Consider the following 27,988-nt stretch of genomic DNA (forward strand, 5'->3'; position numbering starts at 1 on the left):
CATTCAATTGTCACTCTCAAGTTTGTAATCAAACACCAAAATTTGATTGAGTGGCTGGTGGTGCTCAATCAACTTTGTTGTTAAAAACGATCAAAAATATTTACTATTACTGATACTGACACTATCACTCTATTACAATGAGAATTATGAAAATATCACAGTTACCATTACCATTATCAGTTGACCCTAAACAATAATGATAACAGTAAATGTAAGAAGATATATTACATTTGCAAAATATTTAGGTAAGCGTGAGAAAAGGTAATCCAATTATATTTGTGATTGAGGCCCCATTACAATTACGATTGATTGTTACATGTGACCTTAATTCAAAATTTAAAAAGAAAAAAGAAAGAAACATTTATATATCAGTATAACAAAAAAGATGGAATAAGAAATCGTTGGACCATGCCTTAAAAGTTGCAACGATAATACCTGGATTGATTGGAATGCGTCTTGTTTCGATGTAGAATGAAGCACCAATCTCCACCTCTGCTTCTGACTCTTTAGATTGAATTCAAAGATTTTGGTTGACATTTTGCTTCCCAATTCTGCACTGAAACCTAGTGCGAAGATGATAGCCAATAATTTCATTAGTGCTCCCTTGTTTTTATCATTATTAGTGGAATTTTATTTTATTCTACTTTTCTGTTCATATATTGACCATTCTTCATCCACATTTTCGTGGCAAGGATCCATTCTGTCACAATCACTACTCTACCATCCACAAGGTTGGTATTTTCCACTCAAACCTCAGGGATAATGAAACCTCTTCAACTTTATAACTCAACTGTTCTCCCTCAGTTTACTACTGTACGTGTAATATTTGCCTTTCAACTCGGTACAACAGTTTCAACTATCGACTTGATACAACAGTTCTAAGTTGAATAAACAGGTATTGACACGGTGCAACAAGTTGAACCAACATCTTAAATGACATCAGAATTCCTAACAAAGGACAATTAGCAACCACTTTGAAAGGATGTTTTCTTAGCTCAATCATGCTGATTTAAGATTATTTTACTCGAACGTGACAATACACCGTTCTCATTAGCTACCTCAATTAAATCCACACATAGTAGCATTACCACCAATATCTCGTGGACAATCATCCACTCAAATCAAGACACTTTGCTCAATTTGATTCACATGATAAACTCCCTTGGCTCCTAGCATATGACTATCTTTAATAGCATTACTCCAAAAAAGTTTCAACTCCATCACTCTTACAATGATACAGGAGAACTTAAACACTTGCTCTATACATGGAAGCTTTCACAATCTTCTGAGGTTAGAATTCTTCACAAGACAGACTGCCACTACCATTTTGCCACTAACATCTAACTTGGGCATTTGAAGTATTATGTTAGTTCAATATTTCAAACGATCTTTAATCTTGTTTTTTTGGATGGTTTCATTAAAGAACCGATGAACCTTAAGACTCATAGCAAAGCCAAAAGCACATTCCTTCAATTGCGATTTTTTATAAATCCAAGGTGGAAAAATAAACTTCCCCACTCTCCCAACAATTTGTTCTACTCGGGCTCTCTGTGGCACCATTAGATGCAGGATTCACTATTCGAACAGAAGTTAGAAACTAAGCCAGAGGATGACCACTATGGTGCAAAAGAACCACAAACTTTGAAGAAAAATACCCGACAATGCACAACATGACAAGAACTGGAAGTTCATATACAAATTATGTAATAATATTTTGATTAATTAGCGCAAAATAATTTACAGGGTGGAGGCTTTAGCAATAAGGTCAACTTTCTAGTCGATATCAAAGTCATCAACTACATGGGGAAAAAAAATCCTTTCAATGATATTAAAAATTCCAACGTTCCAGTTGCTCTTTAGCTTCAGCCATGTCTTTTTGTGCCTTCTTTCTTCTATAAAATATAGGACAGTCTCGACTGTAAACCAAAATACAGTACTCGTGAAACTATGAAAGAAATGTACAAAAGCAACATTTAAGTTAAGAAAATAGAAATTTTGCATCCATACTAATAATACTACAAAAAGAGTAATTATTGTGAGTCATAAGAATGACGTCAAGAAGATAAAACAATAATACCTCGTACAGAGGACATCTTGGTGAAGAGACCCTTGGCATTCTTGGCACTGTGTCCAAAGCCTCCCAAAAACCATCTCCAAATCAGACACTAGATCAATGTGGACCATAAATTAAATTTTATACAGGTGAGAATTCAAAAAACTAGACATTTGTAATAGATTCTTAGAAAGAAGATTACCATTTGCAACCGCTTTGCAGTACAGTTCCGCTTCTCTTCCTTTGCAGTGTGAGCAGAGAGTTTTGTCTGACTTGCTGGAGTACAGTCAACAGTAGTACGGAATTTATTGAAAAAACATTGCCAAGCTGACTATCAAATATTAACATTTCAGGTAATATTCACCAAACATAAATTGTGTTCCAAGGTAAAACAAGGCAACAAACCAGTGCTACTCTGGAAAATTTTGTTTCGTTATTGTGAAACAAAACAGTAGCGCAAAATGGAAACAAAATCACTCTCAACTCCAGCTTTATTGCTCCAACTTTTAGTTATTAGCCAATTCACGTGCTCTCCTGTGGTTAATTTTCGGAATTTTCTAAAATTGTGGAAAATCCTGTTCCCCACAAACTTACCACTTAGAAACTTCTATTGGTTTACCGATGCTAAGACTACTATTCACCAAACATAAATTGTGTTCCAAGGTAAAACAAGGCAACAAACCGGTGCTACTCTGGAAAATTTTGTTTCGTTATTGTGAAACAAAACAGTAGCGCAAAATGGAAACAAAATCACTCTCAACTCCAGCTTTATTGCTCCAACTTTTAGTTATGAGCCAATTCACGTGCTCTCTTGTGGTTAATTTTCGGAATTTTCTAAAATTGTGGAAAATCCTGCTCCCCACAAACTTACCACTTAGAAACTTCTATTGGTTTACCGATGCTAAGACTACTATGATTTCATATTTCTGATTTGTGCTGGCTTTTCTTTTGCTCTTGTTTTTAGTAGCTTTTTGAAGTTTGGTGTTTGATCTTTTTGTGCTCTCGTCCATTTTGTTGTTTTGTTTCTATTTCTTTTGGCTTTTGTCCTCTCCTTGTATTTTGAGAATTAGTCTCTTCTCTTTTTCATTTTTGTGCAAGCCTATACGAAGAATTTTGGGCATTTAACTGACCCTGAGAAAGTTTCTTATTTTCCCATATCAGATGTAGAAGTTTTGATAGATAAACAGCGTAACCCTCTACCATCACTAATAGGAGGTATAAGTCAGCTCGGACATTCTCATGAAGTCTTCTGGTAAGGCTTAAAAGTAAGAAATAAAATATACTTGGCAGATCAAATGCCTAAACCAAACTTAGGTCTATGATTCGAGGGTACCAAAACTTTAGTGCATCAAACTAAAATAGGAAGAATCCAGTCATTTGACTCTTTTTGAAGATTACTAAAACTAGACCAAAGCTTCAAGCTCCATTGATCAACCTAATTTGGAAATTTAACATCCCCAGGAAGATAAAAGTTTTTCTTTGGAATCTTGCTCACAAAAGTTTGAATACTCAGTGACAGACTGCAAAGAAAAATGTAAAATTGGAATCACCCCTGGCGCTTTTGTGCTTAAGAGAAGAGGAGAATCTGGAGCATCTCTTCCTAAGTCTGCTTAGTGAGGTTGGAATCAAATGTTATGGCTTTTGGTCTTCATTCATGTATGTCATTCGGTTGAGGATTGGCTGTTATAAGTATTAATTTGTTAAGTGCCTAAGGATTGGGGGGAGCCTTAGCGGAAAACCTAGTGCTTTGTGGAGAACCTTCTGGGAGCTTTGGAAGGAAAGGACAAGGAGAACCTTCGAAGATAAGTCCTAACTCCTATTCTTTTGATTGTACATACAAATTACTCCCCTGTTCTGGGGAAAATTCACACCATTCACTGAGCGATTATGGTCTACAAATACCATACGTACACATAATTCACTTTACTAAGATATTGAACTTGCTACAACGAATGTTAGAAGAAAAAGAAAATATGCCTTTTAAACTAGCAAAAACCATGAAGGATAGCAAAGCTGTTAAAATTACCCTAGTAGAGCCTTGCAGCCAATGCAGGTAAGCTGTTTCTTAGCAAATTTCATTATACCACTGTTTGACGGAGTAGAGATAAAAATTGATCTTGTGTGACTTCCATGTAGAAGTTCCTTGCTGGCGTTTTTCAAGATGGGCTCAAAAATTCGTAGAAGAGGCTGCAACTTAGACATACCCTTTTATTAGATATGTAACTCAAGAAAACAGAACAAAAAATTTACAGTGTAAGCCATAAAGAAATCAAACCTTGCTGATCTGATTCTCAAGATAATACTGAGGGTCTATCGGTATGCTATTCTCTAGAACATAAATGGGATCCTCTGACCTCTCATATGCCTGATAGTAATACAATATCAATCTTCATACATGTTGAGCATAAGAGGAAATGCAATATTGAATAGATTACCTTGGCACCTTTTGCTGCTTTAACGATAACATAAGGTACTCGATCACCAACATTTGGAGCAGTGGCAGCATCTCGCTATTAAGGATAAAACTAAGTAAGATAATCTTGTTTTAACTTTTAAGACCAGACACCCATTGCAATGAACTGGGTAATTCTACAGCTACAACTACAAGAATCACAAACGATTTTTTTTCTTCTGACAGCATTCAAGCAATCATGTCATGAAGTAAGAAAACATATCAGAAACAACAAGATAAGAAGTGTAGAAAAAAGAAATTTTTGTTAAACTTGAGACCTTCATGACCTCGGGACCATATCCAAAATACCTCTTTATCCTCAATTTTTGTTCACAGGACTCTATCCCAAGGCCGCCAAGACTAGAGGATTAAATATAGACTGTTCAACCAAATGCAAGCCACTCACCCTTAATCCTCTTGACTAATAGAAGAGCAACTAAAGAACAGATACTAATAAAAAATCTCAGCAGCCTTATTCCTCTTGACTAATAGAAGAGCAACTAAAGAACAGATACATAATAGAAAAGTAAATATTAGAATAAATAGGAATGGGGTATGTCTTAAGCCAGAACTTAAGGTTGCATCTATTGAACACTACATGGGTGAACAAACCCTAAAATGTTCTGTTCACTATTACACATACCAAGAAAATAATGCCTTTTTTTACGACTCCTCACTCTTTAAATTAAGGAAGAGTTTGGTGATTAATATAGTTTGTGGGTTATAATAGTGTAAACTAACTAGTTACAATATTACGTGTTAAAGGTGCAGACTATTTTAATGGTAGTAGAAAATAGTAAACACTATCGCAAAGACAAATTTGAAATAGTAATACTATAGTTAATTGTAGGTTATAATAGATGGAAACACCAACTACTATACTTTAAGCCTCAAATATGAAGTGGGCTATAATAGCCCACTCCACCAACTTCAAGTTGGTGACCCAAACATCCCCCAAGAGCTTTAGCTTTGTACAAAAAAATAAGAAGAAATATACCAATCTTCAAATATCCACAATATCTACAAAACTGAAGTGTAGGAATTTGATACCAACTATAGAGTCAGGAAACTAGAGAAAATGAACTATAATAAAACACCACAACCTTACGCATGCGCTCAGCAAGTTCAACATGAGCTGCCTTCACTTCATAATCATCTCCAGTTTTTGTTAGTCCCTGTGGATCAAATAATTTAGTGCACTACAAATCCTTCAAATTCATATCCTAGAAGCAAAAAAGAAAACATGCACAAGGATACTTCTCAACAGAAAGTGGGAGTGAAGTAGAGATAGTCGAGATATATCTCCAACCTTGGTGATAACTAAGAGTGATAAATCCACACGGTTCATAAGAAGATCTGAAATTGTGTTCTTCACATATTGGACTGCCCCAGGAACATCTCTATCAATAAGAATTTTGTGCAAGCACTCATTTACAAGGTTTTTCACCAATAAGCAATTATCTCTTCGAACTGTTTCAATGCCTGTAGATGTCAAATGGAACATTTAACATGGAGTAATATAAATTTAAATGTGGACAAAGACAATGTTTTAGCTTCTCCATTGTTACCTTTGGTATCCATCTTGTCAAACTTGTTTGGATTAGTCCAAAATAAACCAGCATATCTCTTCTTACTAATCAACAGATATGGATAATATACCTTCTCAAACTCTAACTTGATAGGCTACATCCACAAACGGACACAAAAAAAATTGAGAATGCCAAAGAAGAAAACATCAGCTAAGAACACACAGGAAAATTTATAAGAAAAAGTTACAGATCTGATAATTTTGCATTGCAACTTACTAGAAAAGTATTAAAAATAAATTGACAACTAACTACTCATTCGATTCACTGTTGACTTCAGATTTTAAACCCAAACTATAATTTATTCATATATCATAACTGAATAAAAATATATAAATGGATAGAAAAGCACTTGCAGGGCATTTAGCAGCATACCAACAAGGGAAAAGAAGAAGAAATCATAATAACGCCAATCAACTTACTTTTATGAAAGTACCACTGATATAGTCGGCTGCTTCCCTCCCCAAGACCATTGCTGCTTCTACACTGGGCACACCAAATTGTACCATAACGGAATCTGTATCACCATAGATTACCTAAAACCATAAAATACTGAATTCTATAAGATAATCGATGAAATATGGATTGATGCAATAGAAGAATCAAATTATCGATGATCTAACAATTCAAGTCTGTCCTCTTAACCATCCAGACACATCTGACATTTTTTTAGGTCAATGATTCAACAATTAGCAAGAAGCCAAAGGGACTTGAAAATCTTGAGTTAAGAGATTAAACAGGAAAAAGAGTAGCTAATCGTAGGCCTGATTCCTTGAGAGTGACTAGAACTGCCTGATCTATTAGAATATTTGCATCCAGTGTCAAATATGTTGTTGGTTCTGCAATTTACATTTCATTGATAAATGAAAAAAAAAAAACTATGGCTCAAATTACAAGGATACAAAACGAAGAGGTAGAAAATATAAAAGTATAATCCCAAGAGAACCATTCACAAGAATAAAGATTTGACAAAAGAATTAAAAGCCTCCAGGTAAACAACAAACTTGACATACACAAAAATCTTAAAGAGGGAACAATAAAGGGAAGCAATGATCCTTGCACTTCAAAACGAACAACTAAGAACCTCTTTGAATCCAATCGAACCAAAATTCAACAAGGTTTTGATAACGTAAACATTGATGAAAGATTGAAAACAAAATCTTCCAACATGCTTGAAATACAAAAACTAAAAGATACACCACAAAGTCCAAGATGTAATATCTAAATCAAAATTGAAAATTATCCCCTTAACTTCTTTCTGTTTGTATTAAATCTATCTCTTCATTCTTTGATGTGCTCCTAGGACTGTAATCAGATAAATTCCCTCGTTTTACACAACGAATTTAAAGATGCAGCAAATGATCATCAAATTAATAAAAGACAAGACAGTTTCTCTGCAAATTTGAGTATAAATAAACTAGGAAACAGGAGCTACATAAATTATATTGTTTCTAAAATTACCATAAAAAAACGTTTAATTTACCTCTTCATATGGAAGAATTTACCTGCTGCTTTTTTGACGTTGGTGCAGTAGGAAAGGAATCAAATTATTTTTCATTTTAGGAACCAAGGAAATGGTAATGTTCTTTACCTTTATCTGGATTGTCTTTTTGAACTAAGTTCTGCCTATATTTTGTCCAATTGGAGAAGTTTATTGTAACTTCTTTTAGATTGTGATCCTTCTTTTACCCATTTGTGTTCAAATTGCATACATCAATGAAATTCTTTCTTATTAATAAATATCAAAAAAAAAAAAAAAAAAAAAATCCCCACCTCAGCATTGTGCTTATATCCCCCAAGCGTTGTAAATTTATCTTCCACAAGCTTCTTTGTGTGTTCAATCATTTGCCGACCTTTAAGATAGCCAGTTCAATCATATGAACAAGTTGAATATAAAAAATTTAATCAAGAATAAAATAAAATAAGTTATATTTATAAGTGTACCATAGCTTGTCACACTTGATGATATTTCTAAACAAGGCAACTGACCAACGGTGGCTCCTGTAAACCCATACACAGAATTTGCACTTATCTAAAAAGGTAGCAAGTAACACGTTAGTACAAGAAAAAACATACAGACATAGATACGTACATAGATATAGACATATATAAATACATAGATACAGACACAGATAGAGACAGATATACATACATATGTACCTATGTACGTACCTACATACAAACAAAAATGTGAAATGTACCTTCAGCGCTAGCTGTCGGCCATCCAACACAGCCTTCTCAAAAGGGTCCTTCGCTTCCTATATAAAGTTAACATGGAAGAAAAGAAGTAAATGAGTAACAAAACTAGATGTGTAAAATGAAGTTAGCATAGTACACTGATTGTGTGACGCAACATGGCAATGTTGAAAAGAGCAACATAACAACCTTCAAATCTGCCTTTGCTCTTTTCCGTGCCGTCAATAGTTCTTCCAATATTTCAGGAAGTATCCCCTAAATTATATCAAAGATAAATGGTACATTAGTTAGAAAGATAATATTTGCTGCAGAATGTGTATGCTTTAATCAGGTTGATCGAAAACACATTAAAGAATCAGTTATCCTTCACTAGAATTGAAATTATTCACCCACTGACCTTCTGTAAATTTGGCTTGACAAATATCTCACCAGATGGGGTTTTGTTGAAATGTTCAGGGGGCAGGTTTAGCTTGCAAGCGTCTTCTGGAGTCACCTTCAAGAAAATGTTTAAAGTTAAAAGGCTTCCTCCAAATTTATTGAGAATAATTTCCCAGCATGAAAGGAAAAGCATGATCTATGAGCCAAAAATATGTAAGAGGCGTCACCAGAGTGCAATAACATAAATTATATGCCATCATGATGGATGGATATAGAGAGGCAAAATCCAGTGTAGCAATGGGCTTTTCATAGAACCCAGCCCTTGCTTCCAAAACCTGCAATGAAGATTAATCAGATAACGTTGTGCATTACAAAAATAGTTGTGTAAAACACTCCACAAAGAAGCTATAAACTGTATATTTTCAATGGAGATATTATTGTTAAATCTAATAGTATAGGGTTCCATCTCAAAACCAATTGGCAATAAGAGGAGTAGTCCATCTATATTATATGGAGTGTGAGTCTCCTTGGATTTTCCGATGTGAGACTTTCTTAACTTCTCCAACATACCCCCTCAAGATAGTGCCTCTTTGAGTTTACCTATCTTGGACCGAATACCCGTTTGGGCTTACTGGACTCTGATACCATGTTAAATTTGATAGTATAGGGTTTCATCTCAAAACCAATTGGCAATGAGAGGAGTAGTCCATCCATATTATATAGAGGGTGAGTCTCCTTGGATTTTCCAATGTGGGCCTCTCTTAACTTCTCCAACAATTATGTTTTCAGAACAATAATTTGTTGTCCTTTTGTACTTGAGCTTTAAAATAGCATTTTTAATGGACTTCTTTTGAATTCACCAGATGTATTTCCGTTACAAAGTCCGCAACTTCATTGTCCTTTTTTTATAGACCAACTTCATTATCCTTTAATATTATTTTTTTTTTAAAATGAGACAAACCTCTTAAATTATTATTAATAAAAGAGCCTTAAGCTCAAAGTACAAGAGTATTATACTAAGAGCAAGAGAAAAGAGAAAATTCAGTCTACTTCTACAACAAAAGCAACAAAACAAATTCCAAATAGAAGAGATCAATCTAAACAATGAAGAGACAAGCTAAACAAAACCATATCCGAAGAAATCAAATTACAAAGCATAATGCAAAATCCTCTCGTAAAGAACTAAATTTTAACTAAAAACTTTCAAGAAGATGCAAAGGGATGGTATGCATCCACTAACATTTTTCCTTTAGTTGGAAACTGAATATATACTAGGTTGCCAATCAAAATTACTCTTAAGAGTTCAATGATCGAGGAGAAGAGTTTAAGAGAAGCAAATCAATTGCACCCGTGAACAAATTTAATGAACATTTCAATTCTGAGGCACGTACAGATTGGCACTCAGATAAGCACCGTTACTAATGATTTTGTTGATAGAGAGACACTACCACTATCACTTACTACTTAAAAGCATCAATAAGAATAAAATAACATGATAAGAAAGAAAATGGTACAAGATGTCCAAGAACTTACAGTAGCACCCTCATAGGTTCCTTGATCAGATCCTGCATGTTTAGCATTTGGAATAACAAGGTTTTTCTGTTTTGCCTTCCTAAGGAGTTGAGAGAGTACCTGGAAAAAACTCCTACAATTGTCAATAATTCTTTGTATTGGATCAACAGGAGTGACTACGAAATTAAAAGATGGCAGGATTACCTTGATGCTTTGCCCTCTTGAAAGAAGAAAAGAAATAGGAACACCAGTTACTCGAGCCATCTCCACATAATTGTAAATGAACATCAGTTTATCTAAAAGCCGCTGTGGAAGATACGCATCCTGAATCCCCACACCCCAGAAATATAAAACCAATAAAATTTTAAGAAAATTTGACATTGCCAAAGATTATAAAGAAAAGATCAGAAACAACAGCCTCAATGGATTTCCAAAACCAAGAAAATGAAAGGCCTAACAAAATTCATTGCATTTGATGGCTGTAGGAATATTCATTTCTATATTTCACCATAGGATTCTAAACCTAGCATGTGAAAATCAACAGACGTGGTTTCTAAAAAAATGACAAAAAGAAAAGGCTGAGGGAAGATACTGCATTTATCATCTAGAAAAAAAAGCATGTACGTTCATGGAAGGCTTAGACCTACCAATCAAGGTTTCCATCAGATCAGAACCTACCAGGATTTTTTGAAAGGATACGAGTCTCACTATTATTAATATTGAAATAGAGAGACAAAGCCCAATGTACATAAGGGGTATACATAGAACAATGGAGGGGGAGGATCAGCACCTATCAGGATTTTCAAAATGTAAATGCTTCCAAGTTAGAAGAACCATCACAACAGAACACTCAAGCCTTCCCCAACAGAACATCTTATAAATGAAGTAAAAGAAAAGAACTAGAAGCAAAAGCATTCCCGATGTTTTTTACTGGGTCTTACCCATGCACAATAAATTTCAATCACAAAGTGACTCCAAGAAGGACCACCCAACCACGTAACCATAGAGCCTCATTACATAATCTCAAGCCTTTGAACCCTCCTACTCTACTAGCTTAACAACCATCTCCCACCTAACCAAATAGGACCCTCCCTCCCCATCTATCCCTTCCCACAAAAAATTATCCATTCGCTCTCTTAATAATCTTACTTACTGAACCGAAATTCTGACGAGAGATAAAATATAACCAAGAATCCCTCTCAACCTCGTATCTATTGAGTGAGTCTTCTTCCCTTAGAGAAGAAAGCCTTTTTCCAAGTAGCCAACCATTTGTAAGCTAGTCCAAGATAGGACTCCAACCTCAAAATGTAAGAGAACAGCTTCCCTCCACACTGAATGAGGTGTACTAAAAGAAACTTTTCGTCTATGTTCTCACAATTGTCAATACTAGTTTGCAGGATCGATTTCAATTGGAAAATTGATGGCCCCAAAATAACGATAATAGTAAGTAATGTAGAACAGAGTAAGATGGGAAAATCTAAAAGGAAAATGAGATAAGGTAAGCACCTTTAAACAATACACAGCAAGACGTCTCCTTGTTTCTGCATTACCATTTTGAAGATCCGATATTATTGAATGGTGGACATCCTCTTTCTGCGGAAATAAGAATGAATCATCAAAACAACTACGAATATGGGTATATATAAGCTATTATTAAGAGTATATAGATAATTTACAGTAAAAAACTAGTGTAGCGTGCAAAAGAAGAATTTTAGAAGTAATATGGTCTAGCTGGTATATTACTTCATTATTCCCAATCTTCAACAATTGATCAAGAAGAAGGGGTCTGAAGTCTAAGTGTTTTCAAAATGGAGCACCACAAAATAAACTTCTTTGAAGCTGATAAAGAAGGGGTCTGAAGCCAAGAGTAATATGGTCAAGCAGAAGTCACATGATAAGTAATCTATTATTTTGTGGTGCTCAGTATCAGAACCAAGGAAGAAAGTTCTTGTTCCACATTGCTGATTCAAAAACGTGATGAAGTTGATAAAAATTCTTCAATAATGGAACAATAAAAAAATGATGGAAGCTAGATAATTTTCTCTTTTTATATATTCGTAAGTGTTCCGGCCAGCTTACATACACCTTGACTAATCTCACAGAACAACTCGTCTGATCCTACAACATTTGAGTGTCAAGGAAACTCGTAAGAAATTAATCTCTAGGTAGATGACTAACATAGATGGAACCCATGACCTCGTCTCTTTTTTACCAATAGGCCAAACTATGATGGTTAGCTAGATAATTCATCATTCCTAACAAATTTAAATATAAATATGTTATAACAATTAAGCTCTTGGTAAACTAAACAGAATCTTTTTTTAAAAAAAAAGGAAATGTATTCTCTTTATTTATGTAAACTAGTCTCCAAAAGAAAAGAAACAAATTATGTAAACTACAAAACAAAAAACAATTATCCCAATCCAAAATTCATATATATTAATTGTCAGGAGAAAAAAACTATACAATGGATTCACACCAAGAGAGGACTCTTGAGCATCACCTGTTCAGAAAGGAAATGTGAAGAGACAGAATTCAACGAATATGAACTTAATTTATAATCTCGTTGCATAACCTGGCAAAGAGAACAAAAACTTCAGATAAATTAAGCTGTGATGAACTCATAACAACTTTTTCTGAAACATATTAAAAGGCTGAAATAATTTTATAACCAGTTTATACCCTCCCTAATAAGATTATTTCAAATGTCCCTTCATAAATCACACATTACCTTCAATAAATGTAAGCATTTAAGATGTTTAGTTCAATTATCTTTTATAGTTACAGATTAAAAGAATGTATAGAACTTTTGTCACATTTACCCTACTAAAAAATTATTTTAATAATATGACGCTAGATTAAAAAAAAATGTCAACATTGTAATCAACTTAGTAGTTGGTTAACTTACTTGAAATGTTCTTGTTACATCGAGGCAATAGAATACACACATACAATAACACGATCAAAATCTTATCAAAACCTAGAATACTGTTTTTTAATAAATGACAGAATAATATATTCAACTAGTTCTCATTCACTAGGAACATTCATTTACAAAATATTAAACAGTCAGGAAAAAAAATCAGTACACTTAATTAATACATTAAAAACACCAGCAAAGTATTTCAAATATCCGCCGCTTTTAAACAGCAGTGTTTAGTTATTCACGTTTAATCAAATCTCATTTAAAACTTCTATATTTTAAAATAAAATAAAATTTTCCGGCATTTTAAAGTCATGCTTTTTCCTTTCTTGTTATAAATTGGAAACATCTTTTGTACACCCTTTAATATTGGGTCCATTTTGTACATCTTGCGATATTTCATCTGATCAATGAAATTGTTTCTTATAAAAAAGTAAAATAAAATTTACCACTCTGCATGCATGCATTGTCCGTGCTGATTATTTAATGTATGTAAAGAATAAAACCTGAAGTAAATCAAATTGAACTCTCCCTTCCACCGTTATTTCTTTACTCTCCCTTGTTCCAAGCTGTCTGAGACATTAGTTAACAACAAAATTCATTTCTCACCAAGCAAACGAATGTTGAAATAAATATGAACAAAAAAGAAAAATCATTTCCCATCAAGATAACATTTTATAATCACTTGCTTTTCAGTAAATTTGAGCTTTAAAAAGGTTATTCCATGGAAAATTCTATTCATGAAGAGTAAAGCTTTTTGTAATTCTACAGCATAGTTTGCTCCCTTTCCTAATTTCAATCTCATCAATAAAATGAAGTACATGTTTCTCATCAGAAACAAAAATAATAAATAAAGAATTAAAGTATGCATACCTTGAAGAAAAAGTTGTATCTTTGACACGGACTTTGCTGTTCCTGATGCGACCCAATAATGGAAATTCTGGTATTTTTAGTGCCTCAGCTCTCTGCATTCAGAAAATCGGGCAAGTGAATTAGTATGAATCTAATGAATAGACATAAGTAATAGTAACCAATGACAACTACAACATGTAACATTTTCTCAATCACGATGAACTCTTTATCCCCAAAAGATATTACGAAGAACTTTATAAACCAAATAAATTAGTAAAATCACCTCGATTAGATATGGCAAATCGAATTTGCAGATGTTGTATCCAATTATTATATCAGGGTCTACTTCACGAATTAGATCCTGCAACAAATATATTCCCATAACAGTAAAAATTATTCTTGTAATTCACATCTATACACTCATCAAAAGACCATTAGTCACTATGATGTATAACTACAGCATCATAAATAGATCATCATAGTAGGAAATAATTGACATTATGTCCCCTTTCTTTGATTCTCAGACATTTCTATTAAAAAACACTTTCAGACTGCAATTTTTAAACTGCAAAGAGATAAAGATATCCATGCATTTTCACGTTTGTCAACTGTTACTTAAGCACATGAGCACATACTATTTACCTATTGAATATTGTTTTATTTAGATGTATAACCAAACAAATCGTTCATTTGATCCTAAGCTAATAACTTATCTTTTGGCATGAGCCATAATTAGGTTACAGTGTCTTGACTACTCATTGACGTATTGATTAAAGAGCCAGCAATGAATGTTCATCAAAAGAACCATTGAAGGACTAAGGGCAAGAGTTAGAGATTATCGTTATTCCTCCAATAATAAATTTAACAACAAAACTAATTTAAAGATGTAATCTCTCTTTTATAAGAAACTAGTTAAATTTACAAACTAAATATAAGTGTACTCAAACCTTATGCGTAAGTTTAGGAGTTAGTCTCTAGTCTTCAAAAAAAAGCTCTTTAGATTCTTAAGAAATATGATATGTAGTTATTGTGTGACAGCATTCACCTGAGGTTTTTTCAGAAGGTATACTTTTCATTTTAACAACAAAATACAATTATGAAAGGATGTGATATAAATATAACCATACCCTCCAAGCCAGCAATACATCACGCTCTGTATCAAATGATAAGACGTCAACACCCGCGATAGGAGAGCAAGTGTTAAGGGTCATGACATTCCGAACAAAAGGTTGATCCTCTCCCTGCAAAGTAACTAGGTTTGCCACCTACATGTCGGTAGATTCATTCAGGAGTAAACAAAATTACTTTTTTTAGCAAGAAAGGAGAGCAATCTATTCAGAAAAAATCACAGCCCAAACCATGACAGAGAACAAAACTCGTAACTGAAAATCCAATAAAAGGATTTTAGTACGCAAAATAACAATAAGACGAAATAAAGAGTTAGACCTGAATCACAGGATCCTGGGTAGGCTCAGGAAAATGGCCTTTACGCCCTGCACACTCAATATCAAAACTCAATATCCGAAATGGAGCCATTTTAGAAAATTCCCCTTCTGGGGCATGGCTGATCAAGTCTGAATATCTATGATGTGTGTTAAGGGATAAGTGTCAAGATTAGAAGGCCTATCTAAAAGTGGAATTTCAATTAGAAAAGCTTAAGCAATGGAGACCTCTAGAACAAGAGGATACAAGCAATCGAACTCCAATTGGCAATATGATAAACTTCTAACAGTTTTCTTATATTTTCCAACAGGAACCTCAATCCAGTTTCCACCAACAACATTGCAGTCAATCATAAAACGGAGGGCAAAAAGCACGTTGCTTTCATACGTCATGAAGCTTTTCATACCAAAGCCCTCAATTTGTATGCCTCTATCAAGAATACCTGGAAAAAAAATGTTGACAATGTTGCAAATGAGATAAAACATGAGTTTATAATTCTCGTATAAAATTTTCTTTAGGGAAAAAAGAAGGAAATGATTTTTCATAACTGAAATAAAAAATTACATCAGAGTAAAATCATACAATAACTTCTTTTTTTTGGTCATAAGAAACGACAGTATATTAAGAAGAGTAGAAAGGGTCTCATGTGGATGTTATAAGAAAAAATCATTTGAGTAGAAAGGGTTTCATGTGGATGTTATAAGAAAAAATCATTTGGGGTAATCTGTTAGTAAACATTTTTTTTTAAAAAGAAAAAAGAGAATGGAAAATGTAATTTATTAGACAGCATACATAAAAAGATAAAATAGTGAATGCTACAAAAAAAACTTACGCCGCATTTCCCATTGATAAACTACTCCAAAAAGATATATATACTCATACACACGTATATATATGAAAACACAATTGTTCATTGAAAAAAATGAACGACAAAAGATTTTTAATAAATAAAAAAATTACCACGGCAGCTGGTGACCATTGTTGGGAGTGCAACTACAATTTTAAGAAACGATTGAAAAGTCTGCTGCTGGTAATACATAATACTTCTCCTTTGCACCAACTCAATGCGACGTACAAAGTTAGGTGCTTTATTGTTCCTATTTACCTCCTTCATTCTAGCCTAGCACATCGTCCCAAATTCAACAACAGCATCTGTTAGAACTTTTAATTTTACTACTTTTAACACATTAGTGATAGAAAGCATACCTCAAGAGTTCGGTGAAAAAGAGAGATATCATCAGGACCCATGCCTGAAGGACAACTGATATAGAAGTATGGTTCAAATCCATGAACATGGCAGCATACACTATGTCCTGATATATATCGCACAGAATAGTATATAAGATGAATATTGGACTTTACATAAACGAGTAAAACTTGCAACAATGAACCAAAACTTCTAATGGAAAGAATCAGATATAGAGCTTCCTTATAAATTATTGTTAGATGGTGTTGCCTTATAAATCCGTATATTTATTCTGTTGTTACTATACCATAATTCTTTTCCATAAAAATTTATCTGTCTCGTTCTTTCTTTATGACTTTTTCTTGTTGATGATCTATCCATTTCTGGTGCTTGAGTAGACAATTTAAACTTAAACATGCATGCACCAAATTAAGTGTGGCTTAGCATCGTGAAAATTACTCTTCCAGCACGTTGAGGGATAATGTGGGTGTGCCCTCAATTTTAAATTTTGTTTGAAAATTTTAATTAGAGTGAGTCCTTCCTTGAATACTAACCGGCCCATCAGAATGCTTGCTACTCTAAACGAGAAGCATCCACTGAAACAAGTATGGAAATTAAATTGGGAAAAAAAAAAAAAAAAAAACAAGGCATGCATGAGGCCAGGAATGCACCGCAAATATTTTCCAGTAGAATTCTACGATTAAACCTGGTCCGTCAAAATCCAACGACGGTAGCATAAGTCCTCATAATATTTGACAATTCTCTTCAAAGTAATGGTACTTTTCACACTAATGATAACAGGAGAGGGATAATGTCAATAGTGACATAAGCTGAACTTCAAGACATCTAACTAATGATTACCATTTTCTTCGGGACAAAATTGCTCGTTGGAATAGCATATAAATTTTAATTTCGTGGAAGAACACAAACCTTCCCTCGTAACCCCAAAAATTCTAAGAATAGCGGCTGGGCCAGACAAATTCGGCAACAGTTCCTTGTGACTTTCCCCGATCACGTAATCAATTTCCAATTGCTGGAACACTGAAACACCAAAACAAACACACCGACAGACGCGCGCGTCAAAATCAAAACCATGGAATGTAGCATCCCTGACAGAAGTATAACAATAAATTTCGACTCACCGATGCTCTTCGACTGTGACAGATAATCCTGGGAAAGAGGTGGACGAGCCCATTTCGAAATCCGGGAAGCAAGGGCCTGACGCTCCTCAATGTCGCGGAGGATAAGAGCGTCCTCATCGAGAAGACTCTCGTCGAGGAAGACATCTTCGTCGACGAAATCTTCCTCTTGAGAAAGTGCCTGGTGCTTTGGCGGTGGGGCCGGGGATGGGTGGTGCGGGGGCGGTCGACTTTTCCGAGCGTTGCCGTTGTTCATTGCTGGTGATTCTTAAGCAGAGAGTGGGTTCAGCAATGGAAGTGGAAGTAGAAGCAAAGAGAGGGAAACGTGGAAGAAGAGTAGGGTTCCCGCCAGTTTTCAATACAGCTTTCACATATTCATTTTCGGATATTATTATTCCATATGATTTATAATTTAACGTTGAATCTTTAATTAAAAGTAATTGTTTATGACTCTTTGGGTTTGGGACAGTTGCTACTTATGGTAGCCCTAAGTTATTAGAGTTTGTTTTTGATTGTATTATTTTACTTGTTATAACCTTTGTTTAGTGTATAGATTATAATAAATAAATAATAGGCACTATTGCTACTAAATATGAATGATCAAATAATAAAAACATAAACAATTTGGAAGTTCTTAAATAATGTTTACCGTGACTAATTTAGAGTCATCATAATTATTAATACTTGTTTAGGGATGTGTTGTCGTAATCTCTCCATAATACCTCTTGTCTTTATTTCTAAATTTTTACGATGGTATTAATTTTGTATTCGTCAGATTTTGTAGATATTGAAAAAGATATGTAATTTTTTATATATAAAAATTAAAATTTTAGTTTTTTAACTCGGTATTGTATTTTAAAATATTAGTAGACGGTCGACATTAAACTTACAAAATAAATAAACTTATAAAAATTGATTTTATAAAATTATTTTAAAAAACAAAAAGTAAAAGATTTAGACCATTTCATACACAAAATCATTTGGTTTTATTTTTGTTTATTTTATGAACACTTTTTATTAGCTAATTACCTGCTTTACAAATATTTAAATAAATAAATTAAGTTTTGAAACAATATAATTTTAAAAAACTTGTTGTTGTTATTATTTTTAAATTTTTGTTATTAGTTTAATTCTTATAGTTAAGAAAATGACTTAATTTCAAAAATAACAAAAACAATAAATCAACTAACATTTTTTTGTTTATCTTTTAAACTTCGATCATTTATTATTATTTTACTATTGTTTTGCTTAATAACAAATTTGAGAAACTATAAAATTAAGAAAATATATAAAAATAAAAAATCCAAACAAACAAACGTTTGTTTTCATTTTTATAATTGTAATTTAACTGTAAATGTTAATTTTATTAATGTTGAAAGTTTAAGAAACGAATGTACATTTTTTTAGCACAAAGAAACCTAAAGACTACTGATAATTCAAAATATGGATATATATATTTAACGGTTGAGATTATTTCGTAATATGGATTATTACGATAAATATGTTAAATTTATTTATCGAATATACATTAAAAAAATATATATTGCTAATATCATAATTCTTTTACATATTAGAATCTTATCTCATACGCATATTATCATATAACACTGTATAATATGGTTTTTCTTTCAAACACATATTATCACACTACTATCAATAATAAACCTCCCCTCAATCACATACTATCGTAATACTAGTTTTATTGCAATCATAGGATTATCGTAACTTTTTTCACCATAATTATTTTCATCTCCCAAGTGCCCCCTTAATGTATCAACATGTGTTGTTATAGTGGTAAATAACACTTGCTACAAAAGGTTCCTTATGGTTTTTAAGGAAAAAAAAACATTTATAAGGCTTGCTTTCAACTAAGCATCGTATTTTATATAGAAAAAAATTTGTCGTTTGTCGTTATTGTTAGTTTTGAACACATAAGTCATTTTTCATTATCCATGTTTTAAAATAAATATTGTCCAACATTTATAAGTCCTCTTTTATTTAACAAGAATCATCATACGATTTTGACTTACACTAGCTATTCTTGTTTGTTTTGCAAATTTTCAAGTTGGATATTATCATCTATAATCGTTAAAATCCATCTAACAAGGATTTTCTTCAAACTCGTAGAATTTTGGTAGTTAAAAAATGAATGAAGTGCGATAAATTTATAAAGTAGTATCAATCAATTACCATCGTTAATTTTAATAATATTTTATGTCGTATAAAACTAATTAATATAAGATTTATAATTAAATAATAGTAATTTAATTTAGCTACACTCACTTAATTGCTAAACAAAATATATTCATTAATACCTAATTAATAATATCCATCTAATTTATGCATACATCATTTGTTCTCTTCCCTTTCATCCAATAAATAAGTAGTTTTTAGTTTTACTTAATCAATCAAATAAATTATCTTCATTTTCAACATTAATCGTCCTACCTATTAAAACACAACATTCAATATATATATATTCACAAAACAATATATACGAATTAAATTACTCATAATCAAATTAGTCACCACAGACTGTTAATGAACAAACACGTGAATGTTTCAGACTAGTCATTTATACACAGACAATATTCCATTGACACAAATAAATCTACTCGATGATTTAAAATTTCATTTTCGGTTATCTCTTTAATATTTTGATTGAGGTCACATTTGATTAAAGTTGAATAAAATTTTTTAGAAAGAAAAAACTATATTATTAAGTTTATTCAAAGCAAGCATTCCCAGATTGTAAGAGAGTAACATGGAAGCCCCTTAAATACCTACACATAACACCTTCATTTGTTGTAAGTGATGTAATTTTGAAACCGATACCAAGGAATAGCAAAACTTTAGCAATGAAAATTAACTAATTTTTTTATACATATTATATAAAGTCGAGGAGACTTGAGTCCGTTAGTCTATACAAAAACTTAAATTAATTTTCAATAGCTCAACCACAATTATCAAATCTTTTTATCCCACTTGGTCAAATACTTTATGTAACGAAATTAATGTGGCAAATTTGACAAAAAAAAAAAAAAAGAAAGAGGGTGTAAATGAGCCACAAAGTCATCATCTTCCTACCCCCAAGCCCCGACCCAATGACATTGCACACATCCACGCACTCCTACCGCTAACCATTAACATTTGCACTAACTTATGGCAGCTTCAGGGTTGCTTACGTTTCATCTCCCTCGCCTCGCCCGCCACTTTCCACTCCCCCATTCATTTAATCCCTCCCTTTCTTTTCACAGCCTTGTATTTCGCCGGAAACTGCTGCCTCGCCGCCCGGTCATTCTCGCCCACAATTCCACACGCAGGAGGTCGTTCGTTGCTGCCAGTTCAAGTTCTCAAGGTTTGGTGCATTCCATGAAGTTGTTTTTGTCTGTGTCGGGTGGAATTGGGATGAGGGTCGTTGTTAATTATTCAAACAAACGGAAAATGGGTCATTTTCTGTTGTTTTGTGGAGTAATCAAGTGGGGTCTGTCAAGTTGTCGGTAATTTGAACAAACATTTGTGGCCTATGCTGAAGTTGTTTTTCGTTTGATGTTATTCAGATTGGAGAAATAGTGCTGGGGCCGTCGACGAAAGATACGATGTTATAGTTGTAGGAGGAGGACATGCTGGCTGTGAAGCTGCACTTGCATCTGCACGTTTAGGGGCTAAAACTCTTCTTCTGACACTCAATATCGATCGAATTGCTTGGCAGGTTGGGATTGAAGCCTTTTACATTGACATTTCCAGTCTTAATGCGATGCCAATTGGGTTGATTTGATGTCCTCACTTCTACGTGCACCAACATTGAGCTAATTGTTACTATTATATAGGCAGCAACCAAAAAATACGGAGAGTTTAGCTAGTGGGTGCGTAATTGATAAAATTGTTTTTTCTCGAATTGGAGGAGTAAATACGTTTTGTTTGTATCATTTAATTATACAAGTGGAAGTGTTTCATTAAATAAAAGTCTCCAATGCATCACATAGCTTGGTTAAGGTCACAAGAAAATTATTTTTCTTTTCATGGTTTATTAAGAAACAAGATAACATTACAATAGAGAATGTGGAGTTACAAAAAGGATCTCTAATTAGTCAACTAAATTGTGTACAATTACCAAAATATTTAGATTCCAAGGGTCAAAAGCGATCGCACGAAGACTCCTTTAATCTTTAAGTTTGATTTCAGCCTTGCAATCCAGCAGTAGGCGGGCCTGCAAAATCTCAACTCGTGCACGAAGTAGATGCACTTGGTGGTGAAATCGGCAAGGTTGCTGACAGGTAAATGCTATTTATAATCTCTCATATTTCCTTGCATGTTATTCTTCACACATTCACGGAGAACACAGCATCGTTCAGTGTCATGAAATTCGGTATTATTACTTACGTATTTGTCAATGGTTGTATTAAAGTGTATTTTATAGTTTGATTTCATTCCCACCCTTTGCACTAATACATTCTTATTTTTGTAACATTTCTCATCCCTTTCTCTCTAGCTATTGATACTTACCAAGACACACTACTCACTATAGACATGCTTCATATCTCATCTCTCACGTGCCATTGTATTTCTTGTTCTTGTCTTCCTTCCTCATCTTTTTTTAAGGTTGATTTTGATCTTATTCTTAGTAAATGTTATCAGTATTGTACTCATGCCAATCTTCATCTTCAGATGTTATTTGCAGAAGCGTGTACTCAACGTCTCTAGAGGCCCTGCAGTACGAGCATTGCGTGCTCAAACTGATAAAAGGGAGTATGCACTTCAAATGAAAAGTATTGTGGAAAAGTAAGTATCTCAAGTTTTCCCTCCTTAACATTTTATTCTCTCTTGCAACAACTATCTTTTAAGCGACTATCATAGTTTTCAGGAAAAGCAAAATGAAAAAGTAAAGAACAGGTCGGCATTGTTTATTGAACATGACCTGTCACCTCCCTAAATGACTTTCTTTATAAAAAGATGTAGCATTAAATCTTAACCTAAAATGTTGGGGAAAGGTGGAGATGCTCTCATAGTATCTAATCCCGGCTAACTAATCTAATAATTTTCCTTGCAGCACTCCAAATCTTTCTATTAGGGAGGCAATGGTGACAGATCTTTTATTAGGAAAGAATGACAACGTGGAAGGTGTTTGCACCTTTTTTGGAATGAATTTCTATGCATCCGCTGTTATTCTCACTACAGGAACATTCATGAGTGGCAAAATATGGGTTGGTAGAACTTCCATGCCTGCAGGAAGAGCTGGTGAATCAGCTTCACATGGACTCACTGAAAACTTACAACGTCTTGGATTTGAAATTGATCGGTTGAAAACGGGTACGCCAGCCAGAGTGGACTGTCGAACTGTTGACTTTTCTACACTGGAACCTCAACATGGTGATGACGAGGTCCTTGCATTTGATCTCATACGTAGGTTCAATAGATTTGAAGTATCACTTGCATCCTCATAGCATACTTCCTTTTCTCATTATGGATCAAGTTGTCAACCTATTCCACTGCATTTTGTATAAGATCATCATCTTCCTGACATGTTTTTATTGATCGATTGCTGAATTGGTACTAGCTGGATGGACCTTGTCATGTCTGGGCGTATACCCCGTTGTTTGAATTCGTTGCCATTTATGAACAGGTCAATTGGTTTAGTTTTGATCCTGATTTTCACATAGAGAGAGAGCAAATGTGCTGTTATCTGACTCGCACTACAAAAAGTACACATGACCTTATCAAGGAGAACCTGCATGAAACTCCCACTTATGGTGGCTGGGTGGAAGCAAAAGGGCCTAGATATTGCCCGTCCATTGAAGATAAGGTACAGATTCAACCTTTTAACACCTAAACTTTGTGGTTAAAGCCTAGTCTTCAGTTAAAGTGTGATTAGAATAATTTGAAGAAACGATACTTTGAAGAATTTAGAATGTAACTGGCACTTTTTCACTCCTTTCAACCATTGGTAAATAAGACATTGTTTGTGGCAAATCTATCTTGAGTAAGCCAAAAACTAATTCCCTTTCACGTTTTCAATTTTATTTGTTTAGTTTTTCTAAATGTTTCCTCCTTGTCAGTGTATGCTCTCTTCCATTTTCTGGTACATATCCACTTCCTCTTTTAGGTTGTGGGTTTTAACGCCTTTGGTTACTAAAAAAAAGCTCCATAAGGCAACCCTACCATTAGTACCATAAGCGTACATAATCAATGGAGAAGAGATTATAATTTATCTTGATTTTGTTGCATCTGCCCGATATTACCAATCGCTCTGGCAATCAGTAAAATCCTGAAATTAAGTCAATGTAGTCACAACTCTACATTACATTTAAGACTGTCAGTGTCACATATCAGATCCTATCCTACTTAGTTAGTAACTTACTAGTATAAGGTAACTGTTGTTTCCTCGGGTAGCTTGGCTAATTGAACTTGCAAACTGATAAACTGTTGCAGGATGCCAAAATTATTGGGCCAATATGAAAAATTTAGTTTGCAAACTGATTTTAGATTATAGTTTGTATGAGCCTCTGTTTAATAGAACCATTCTCCAAGTTGAACTTAAGGGCTGATACGGAAATAAACTTCTTTGTTGGGGTAAAATGTTTTTTTTTTTGACAGTATCACTACCTTGGGATTGTAATTTGATACTTCTTTAGTTTATTTATTTATTTTGTTCATCACTATATCCAAAACCTCCTCTAGTAAATTTGTTTGTTTCTTATTTCTTACGATCTAAAACATATCTAATTTGTTTATCTTTCCTCTTATAGATTGTGAGGTTTCAAGACAAAGAGTCCCATCAGATTTTTCTTGAGCCAGAGGGCCGGAATGTGCCTGAACTCTATGTGCAGGTGCTCTAAAACTTCATCTTCGGTCATTGATCATCTTCTATCTTTCTTCTTTTATTTATTTTTAATAAATATCTGAATGAAATAAGTTTTTTTTCTGGAGGTTCTTTTAAGGTTATGGGAAGTGGCTTAGGCTTAGAGAGATTATGTGTTATTCGGTAGAAGTTGGACTTCTTTATATATCATCCCATATTGCTTTATTTTGTTTTCTTCCTTGATCTTCTATAATTTTGTGCAGGGATTCTCTACTGGTTTGCCAGAACGACTGCAGTTGCCACTTTTGAGAACTTTACCAGGCCTTGAGAACTGTTCGATGCTTAGACCTGCATATGCGGTAGAGTATGATTTCTTGCCTGCTCATCAGTGTAGCAGATCTCTTATGACCAAAAAAATTGATGGGCTTTTCTTCTCTGGTCAAATAAATGGAACCACGGGCTATGAAGAAGCAGCTGCACAAGTATGTGTTCTAATGTCTCATGTTGAAGTTATTCACTACCAAATCTTGTATTTTCATTTCTGTCTGGTGTAGAATAAATATATTGTTTGGCTCATTATGATTGAATGATGTATTCTAATGCATAATCATTTAACTCCAGTTTATTGAATCATGCAGGGAATTTTATCCGGTATCAATGCTGCCAGATTTTCAGATGGCAAGTCCCTCATTGTTCTTGAGAGGGAAAGTAGTTACATTGGGACCTTAATAGATGACCTCGTCACCAAGGACCTTCGTGAGCCTTATCGTATGTTGACAAGGTAACTGCTCGATATACTATTCTGCTGATGTACATTTCTTTCCTTTCCTTATCCTCATCTCTTTATTGGTAGTGAACTAGAGAAACGACTAATACTCATGCTTTTTTTAATACCGAAAGTGAATTAATAACCCAAAATTTGAATACCTCATAATATCCTTTAGGGCATCATCTTTCAGGATTCATAAAACTGCTGTTTACCAACAAAATATAAAATCTTCTACGTTGAGATTGATTAAAAATAAAAAATTATCTGGATCTCTTGAGCTACATGAAGATTTAGCCTTCATTTTCTATCCAGTGCCTCATTCTGGCAAGCAAGTTCCCTTAGGCAGGACAAAAAGTGAATTATTTTGTAATCATGCGGATATGTCTTTTTATTATAACAAAAAATAATTATGTTGTTGTGCCTTTTATATATTTTGTCAATTATAGTGTATCTTATTACTTTACTTTTAGATATTTACTCCGGAGGTTAATTGTTACAAGTTATTGTTTTTATTGTTCCTTCACTCTAATTTCTAGGGAACAGGATTCAGAAGCACGAACATTTTAATATCAATCAAGAAATGATAGAAGTCCCACTTTTTAAAAATCATTATTATGCGTCTCATGCCAGAATTATATGTTCTTGTAGTTTCTTTGTAAAGCAGTACAAACTAAAAACCAGACTGTTACTTGCCATATGATCAACTATTTTCATGTCTTTTTGTAACCATAAAAGAAATAATGAATAGACAAATACATAAATTAATTAATTACCTGCTTGTAGCCGTTCAGAACATCGACTACTTCTTCGATCCGACAATGCGGATAGCCGTCTCACACCACTGGGCCGTGAAATTGGGTTGATAGATGATAGGCGCTGGAAACTATACCAAGAGAAGCAGGCTAAAATATCAGATGAGAAGAAGAGACTGAAAACTGTCAGGATATCAGGTTTGACGATTGTTTTGTCTCCTTTATTACATCATAAGGCCTCAACAACGTAGTACCAGAAAACAGAAAAGAAAATACACATCGGTTACTTCTTTATTTTGTAATTTCATCCCGTCACCATAAAAAAGATCCAAAATGTGATTCTTAAACTGACTTATTTTCATTCCAGGAGGAGAGCTGGCTGCTGATATTTCTCTCCTGTCTGGTCAGCCTGTGAAGGACTATTCGACATTGGAGAGTCTTCTTAAGAAACCGCACATAGGATATAACGTTTTTGATAAGCATGGTTTTGGAAATAAACTCTTAACCAAATCAGAAAAGGATTGTGTAGAGATTGATATCAAGTATGAGGGTTTCATTCTACGGCAGCAAACACAACTCCAGCAGGTTTTCTCACATTTTTTCTCGTTTCTTTTGAACTGTTGTAGACTCTCAATTTCCATTAACTCCCCCTTCCAGGTATGATCTTTTTTCACCTCATTGATATGCTTGTAGATGGTTCATCAACAACACAGAGTACTTCCCGAAGGCTTGGATTACTATGCAATGACAACATTGTCTCTTGAAGCCCGTGAAAAATTATCCAAGGTTCGTCTTTTAGCAATTTTCAACTGCATATCCACAGGGTGGATGTCATTGTTGGATGTTTCTATTTCCAATAATATCTTTATCGGCATGTCAGTATTATTGTCTTTATTTCTTGTCTTCCTTTTACTTGACTAGAGCCTCATCCTACAGGTGGACTTGGTTTTTTTTTTATACCCTTGTATTTTTTCATCCAAAAAGCTCGTTTTTCCTAAACAAAAATATATGAAAAAATAACCTTTATTAGCATACATGAGGCACACAAATTCAAGATAAAATTGTATACTGGAAGTAATTTGGACTCTTGGAGAGATGGTGGGATAACATGCCAGCCCAGCCCAAATAATATACTTTTGCAACTTTCCTTAATCATCCAAACACAATAATTGTTCCGGATTTTGAAAAATGTACCTGTTTAAATACAATTAGCTTACTATACTTGCAGGTGCGACCACAAACTATTGGTCAAGCAAGTAGAGTTGGTGGAGTAAGCCCTGCTGATATCACAGCTCTGCTCATCATCCTTGAATCGAACAGAAGGAAAGCTCAGGAAATGAAGCGGCATCAGATGCTCGGTTCCATCATTAGAGAATCGACCGACGTGGAAGAACGCCCTTCTGGAGTTCATTTAACTGAGGCAATCAGTTCTTGACGTTCCACTGATGGTCTTTTGCTAGAGAATTCACTGATTCTGCGTCTGGGCATTCTTTAGTTTAGTTCATGGCTCTCTGATAAGGAACTCCTCAACCAGCCAAATAAGTAGAAGCTATTACTGGAGGCCGTGTATCATTCTGGGGTGACAGGCCAAACCATTGCCTTGTGGCAGCTGGCATTGTCAGGGAAACTGATACACACGCTCATGGTTGGGGGAATTTTGTCGATCAATTGAAGCGTAGTCGGGGATCTGGTAAAATGCTCTTTCCTTCTTGAACTGATGTTTGTACAAAATGCATTTTCAATGATTTTGTTGTATTAATTTGAATTTTATGCCCTACAGTATAGGTTGTAATGTACTCTTTGTAAGTTGTTACCATGTGCAGTAGAGCGTATTTATAAGGCTGATATTTTTCATAGGAGAGAACTCGGAAATGTGTTTATTTATGCACAATTGATTGATATAAGGTGCTTTGCATTGAATTTATAGTTTAGGATTAGAAGAAATGAC

At 34.0% G+C, this 27,988-nt stretch overlaps 2 protein-coding genes across 3 annotated transcripts; one reads left to right on the forward strand and one right to left on the reverse strand.

Annotated features, from left to right (window-relative positions):
* Positions 1-1,671: 1,671 nt before the first annotated feature.
* On the reverse strand, positions 1,672-18,098 carry LOC101219332 (DNA polymerase delta catalytic subunit). The gene is made up of 30 exons (XM_004143297.3): positions 17,724-18,098; positions 17,512-17,622; positions 16,602-16,708; positions 16,356-16,515; positions 15,642-15,837; positions 15,399-15,534; positions 15,080-15,217; positions 14,236-14,313; positions 13,974-14,065; positions 13,607-13,673; positions 12,681-12,752; positions 11,684-11,770; positions 10,382-10,501; positions 10,199-10,297; positions 8,893-9,000; positions 8,685-8,780; positions 8,477-8,542; positions 8,293-8,349; positions 8,036-8,123; positions 7,865-7,944; positions 6,514-6,627; positions 6,074-6,188; positions 5,815-5,987; positions 5,609-5,680; positions 4,489-4,563; positions 4,329-4,418; positions 4,080-4,240; positions 2,256-2,329; positions 2,078-2,165; positions 1,672-1,916 (listed from the first exon to the last, which is right to left on the reverse strand). Exons 1-30 carry the CDS (start codon positions 17,974-17,976, stop codon positions 1,829-1,831), a joined length of 3,261 nt encoding a protein of 1,086 aa, XP_004143345.1. The 5' UTR covers positions 17,977-18,098; the 3' UTR covers positions 1,672-1,828.
* A 2,654-nt stretch (positions 18,099-20,752) lies between these two features.
* Positions 20,753-27,944, forward strand: LOC101219572 (tRNA uridine 5-carboxymethylaminomethyl modification enzyme MnmG). Of its 2 annotated transcripts, XM_004143298.3 has the most exons (13): positions 20,755-21,078; positions 21,281-21,432; positions 21,906-21,997; positions 22,389-22,502; positions 22,771-23,101; positions 23,344-23,523; positions 24,467-24,547; positions 24,783-25,001; positions 25,158-25,300; positions 26,072-26,238; positions 26,408-26,625; positions 26,734-26,826; positions 27,269-27,944. In XM_004143298.3, exons 1-13 carry the CDS (start codon positions 20,883-20,885, stop codon positions 27,473-27,475), a joined length of 2,193 nt encoding a protein of 730 aa, XP_004143346.1. In that variant the 5' UTR covers positions 20,755-20,882; the 3' UTR covers positions 27,476-27,944. The 2 variants fall into 2 exon arrangements, with proteins under 2 accessions (XP_031743835.1, XP_004143346.1); XM_031887975.1 differs by lacking the exon at positions 27,269-27,944 and having other exon boundaries at positions 20,753-21,078; positions 26,698-26,831.
* The last annotated feature ends 44 nt before the right edge of the window (positions 27,945-27,988 follow it).

This window comes from Cucumis sativus, chromosome 6 (assembly GCF_000004075.3).
Source record: "Cucumis sativus cultivar 9930 chromosome 6, Cucumber_9930_V3, whole genome shotgun sequence".
NCBI lineage: Eukaryota > Viridiplantae > Streptophyta > Magnoliopsida > Cucurbitales > Cucurbitaceae > Cucumis > Cucumis sativus.

Bases quoted from the DNA above. Each gene is read 5' to 3' on its own strand.
- LOC101219572 (XM_004143298.3), top strand. From the start codon at position 20,883: ATGGCAGCTTCAGGGTTGCTTACGTTTCATCTCCCTCGCCTCGCCCGC. The intron at 21,433-21,905 runs GTTGGGATTGAA...GTTTGATTTCAG, and splicing joins TCGATCGAATTGCTTGGCAG to CCTTGCAATCCAGCAGTAGG. The intron at 21,998-22,388 runs GTAAATGCTATT...CTTCATCTTCAG, and splicing joins ATCGGCAAGGTTGCTGACAG to ATGTTATTTGCAGAAGCGTG.
- LOC101219332 (XM_004143297.3), bottom strand. From the start codon at position 17,976: ATGAACAACGGCAACGCTCGGAAAAGTCGACCGCCCCCGCACCACCCA. The intron at 16,516-16,601 runs GTATGCTTTCTA...ACGATGTGCTAG, and splicing joins TTTTTCACCGAACTCTTGAG to GCTAGAATGAAGGAGGTAAA. The intron at 6,189-6,513 runs GTAAGTTGATTG...TTGTGGATGTAG, and splicing joins TCAGTGGTACTTTCATAAAA to CCTATCAAGTTAGAGTTTGA.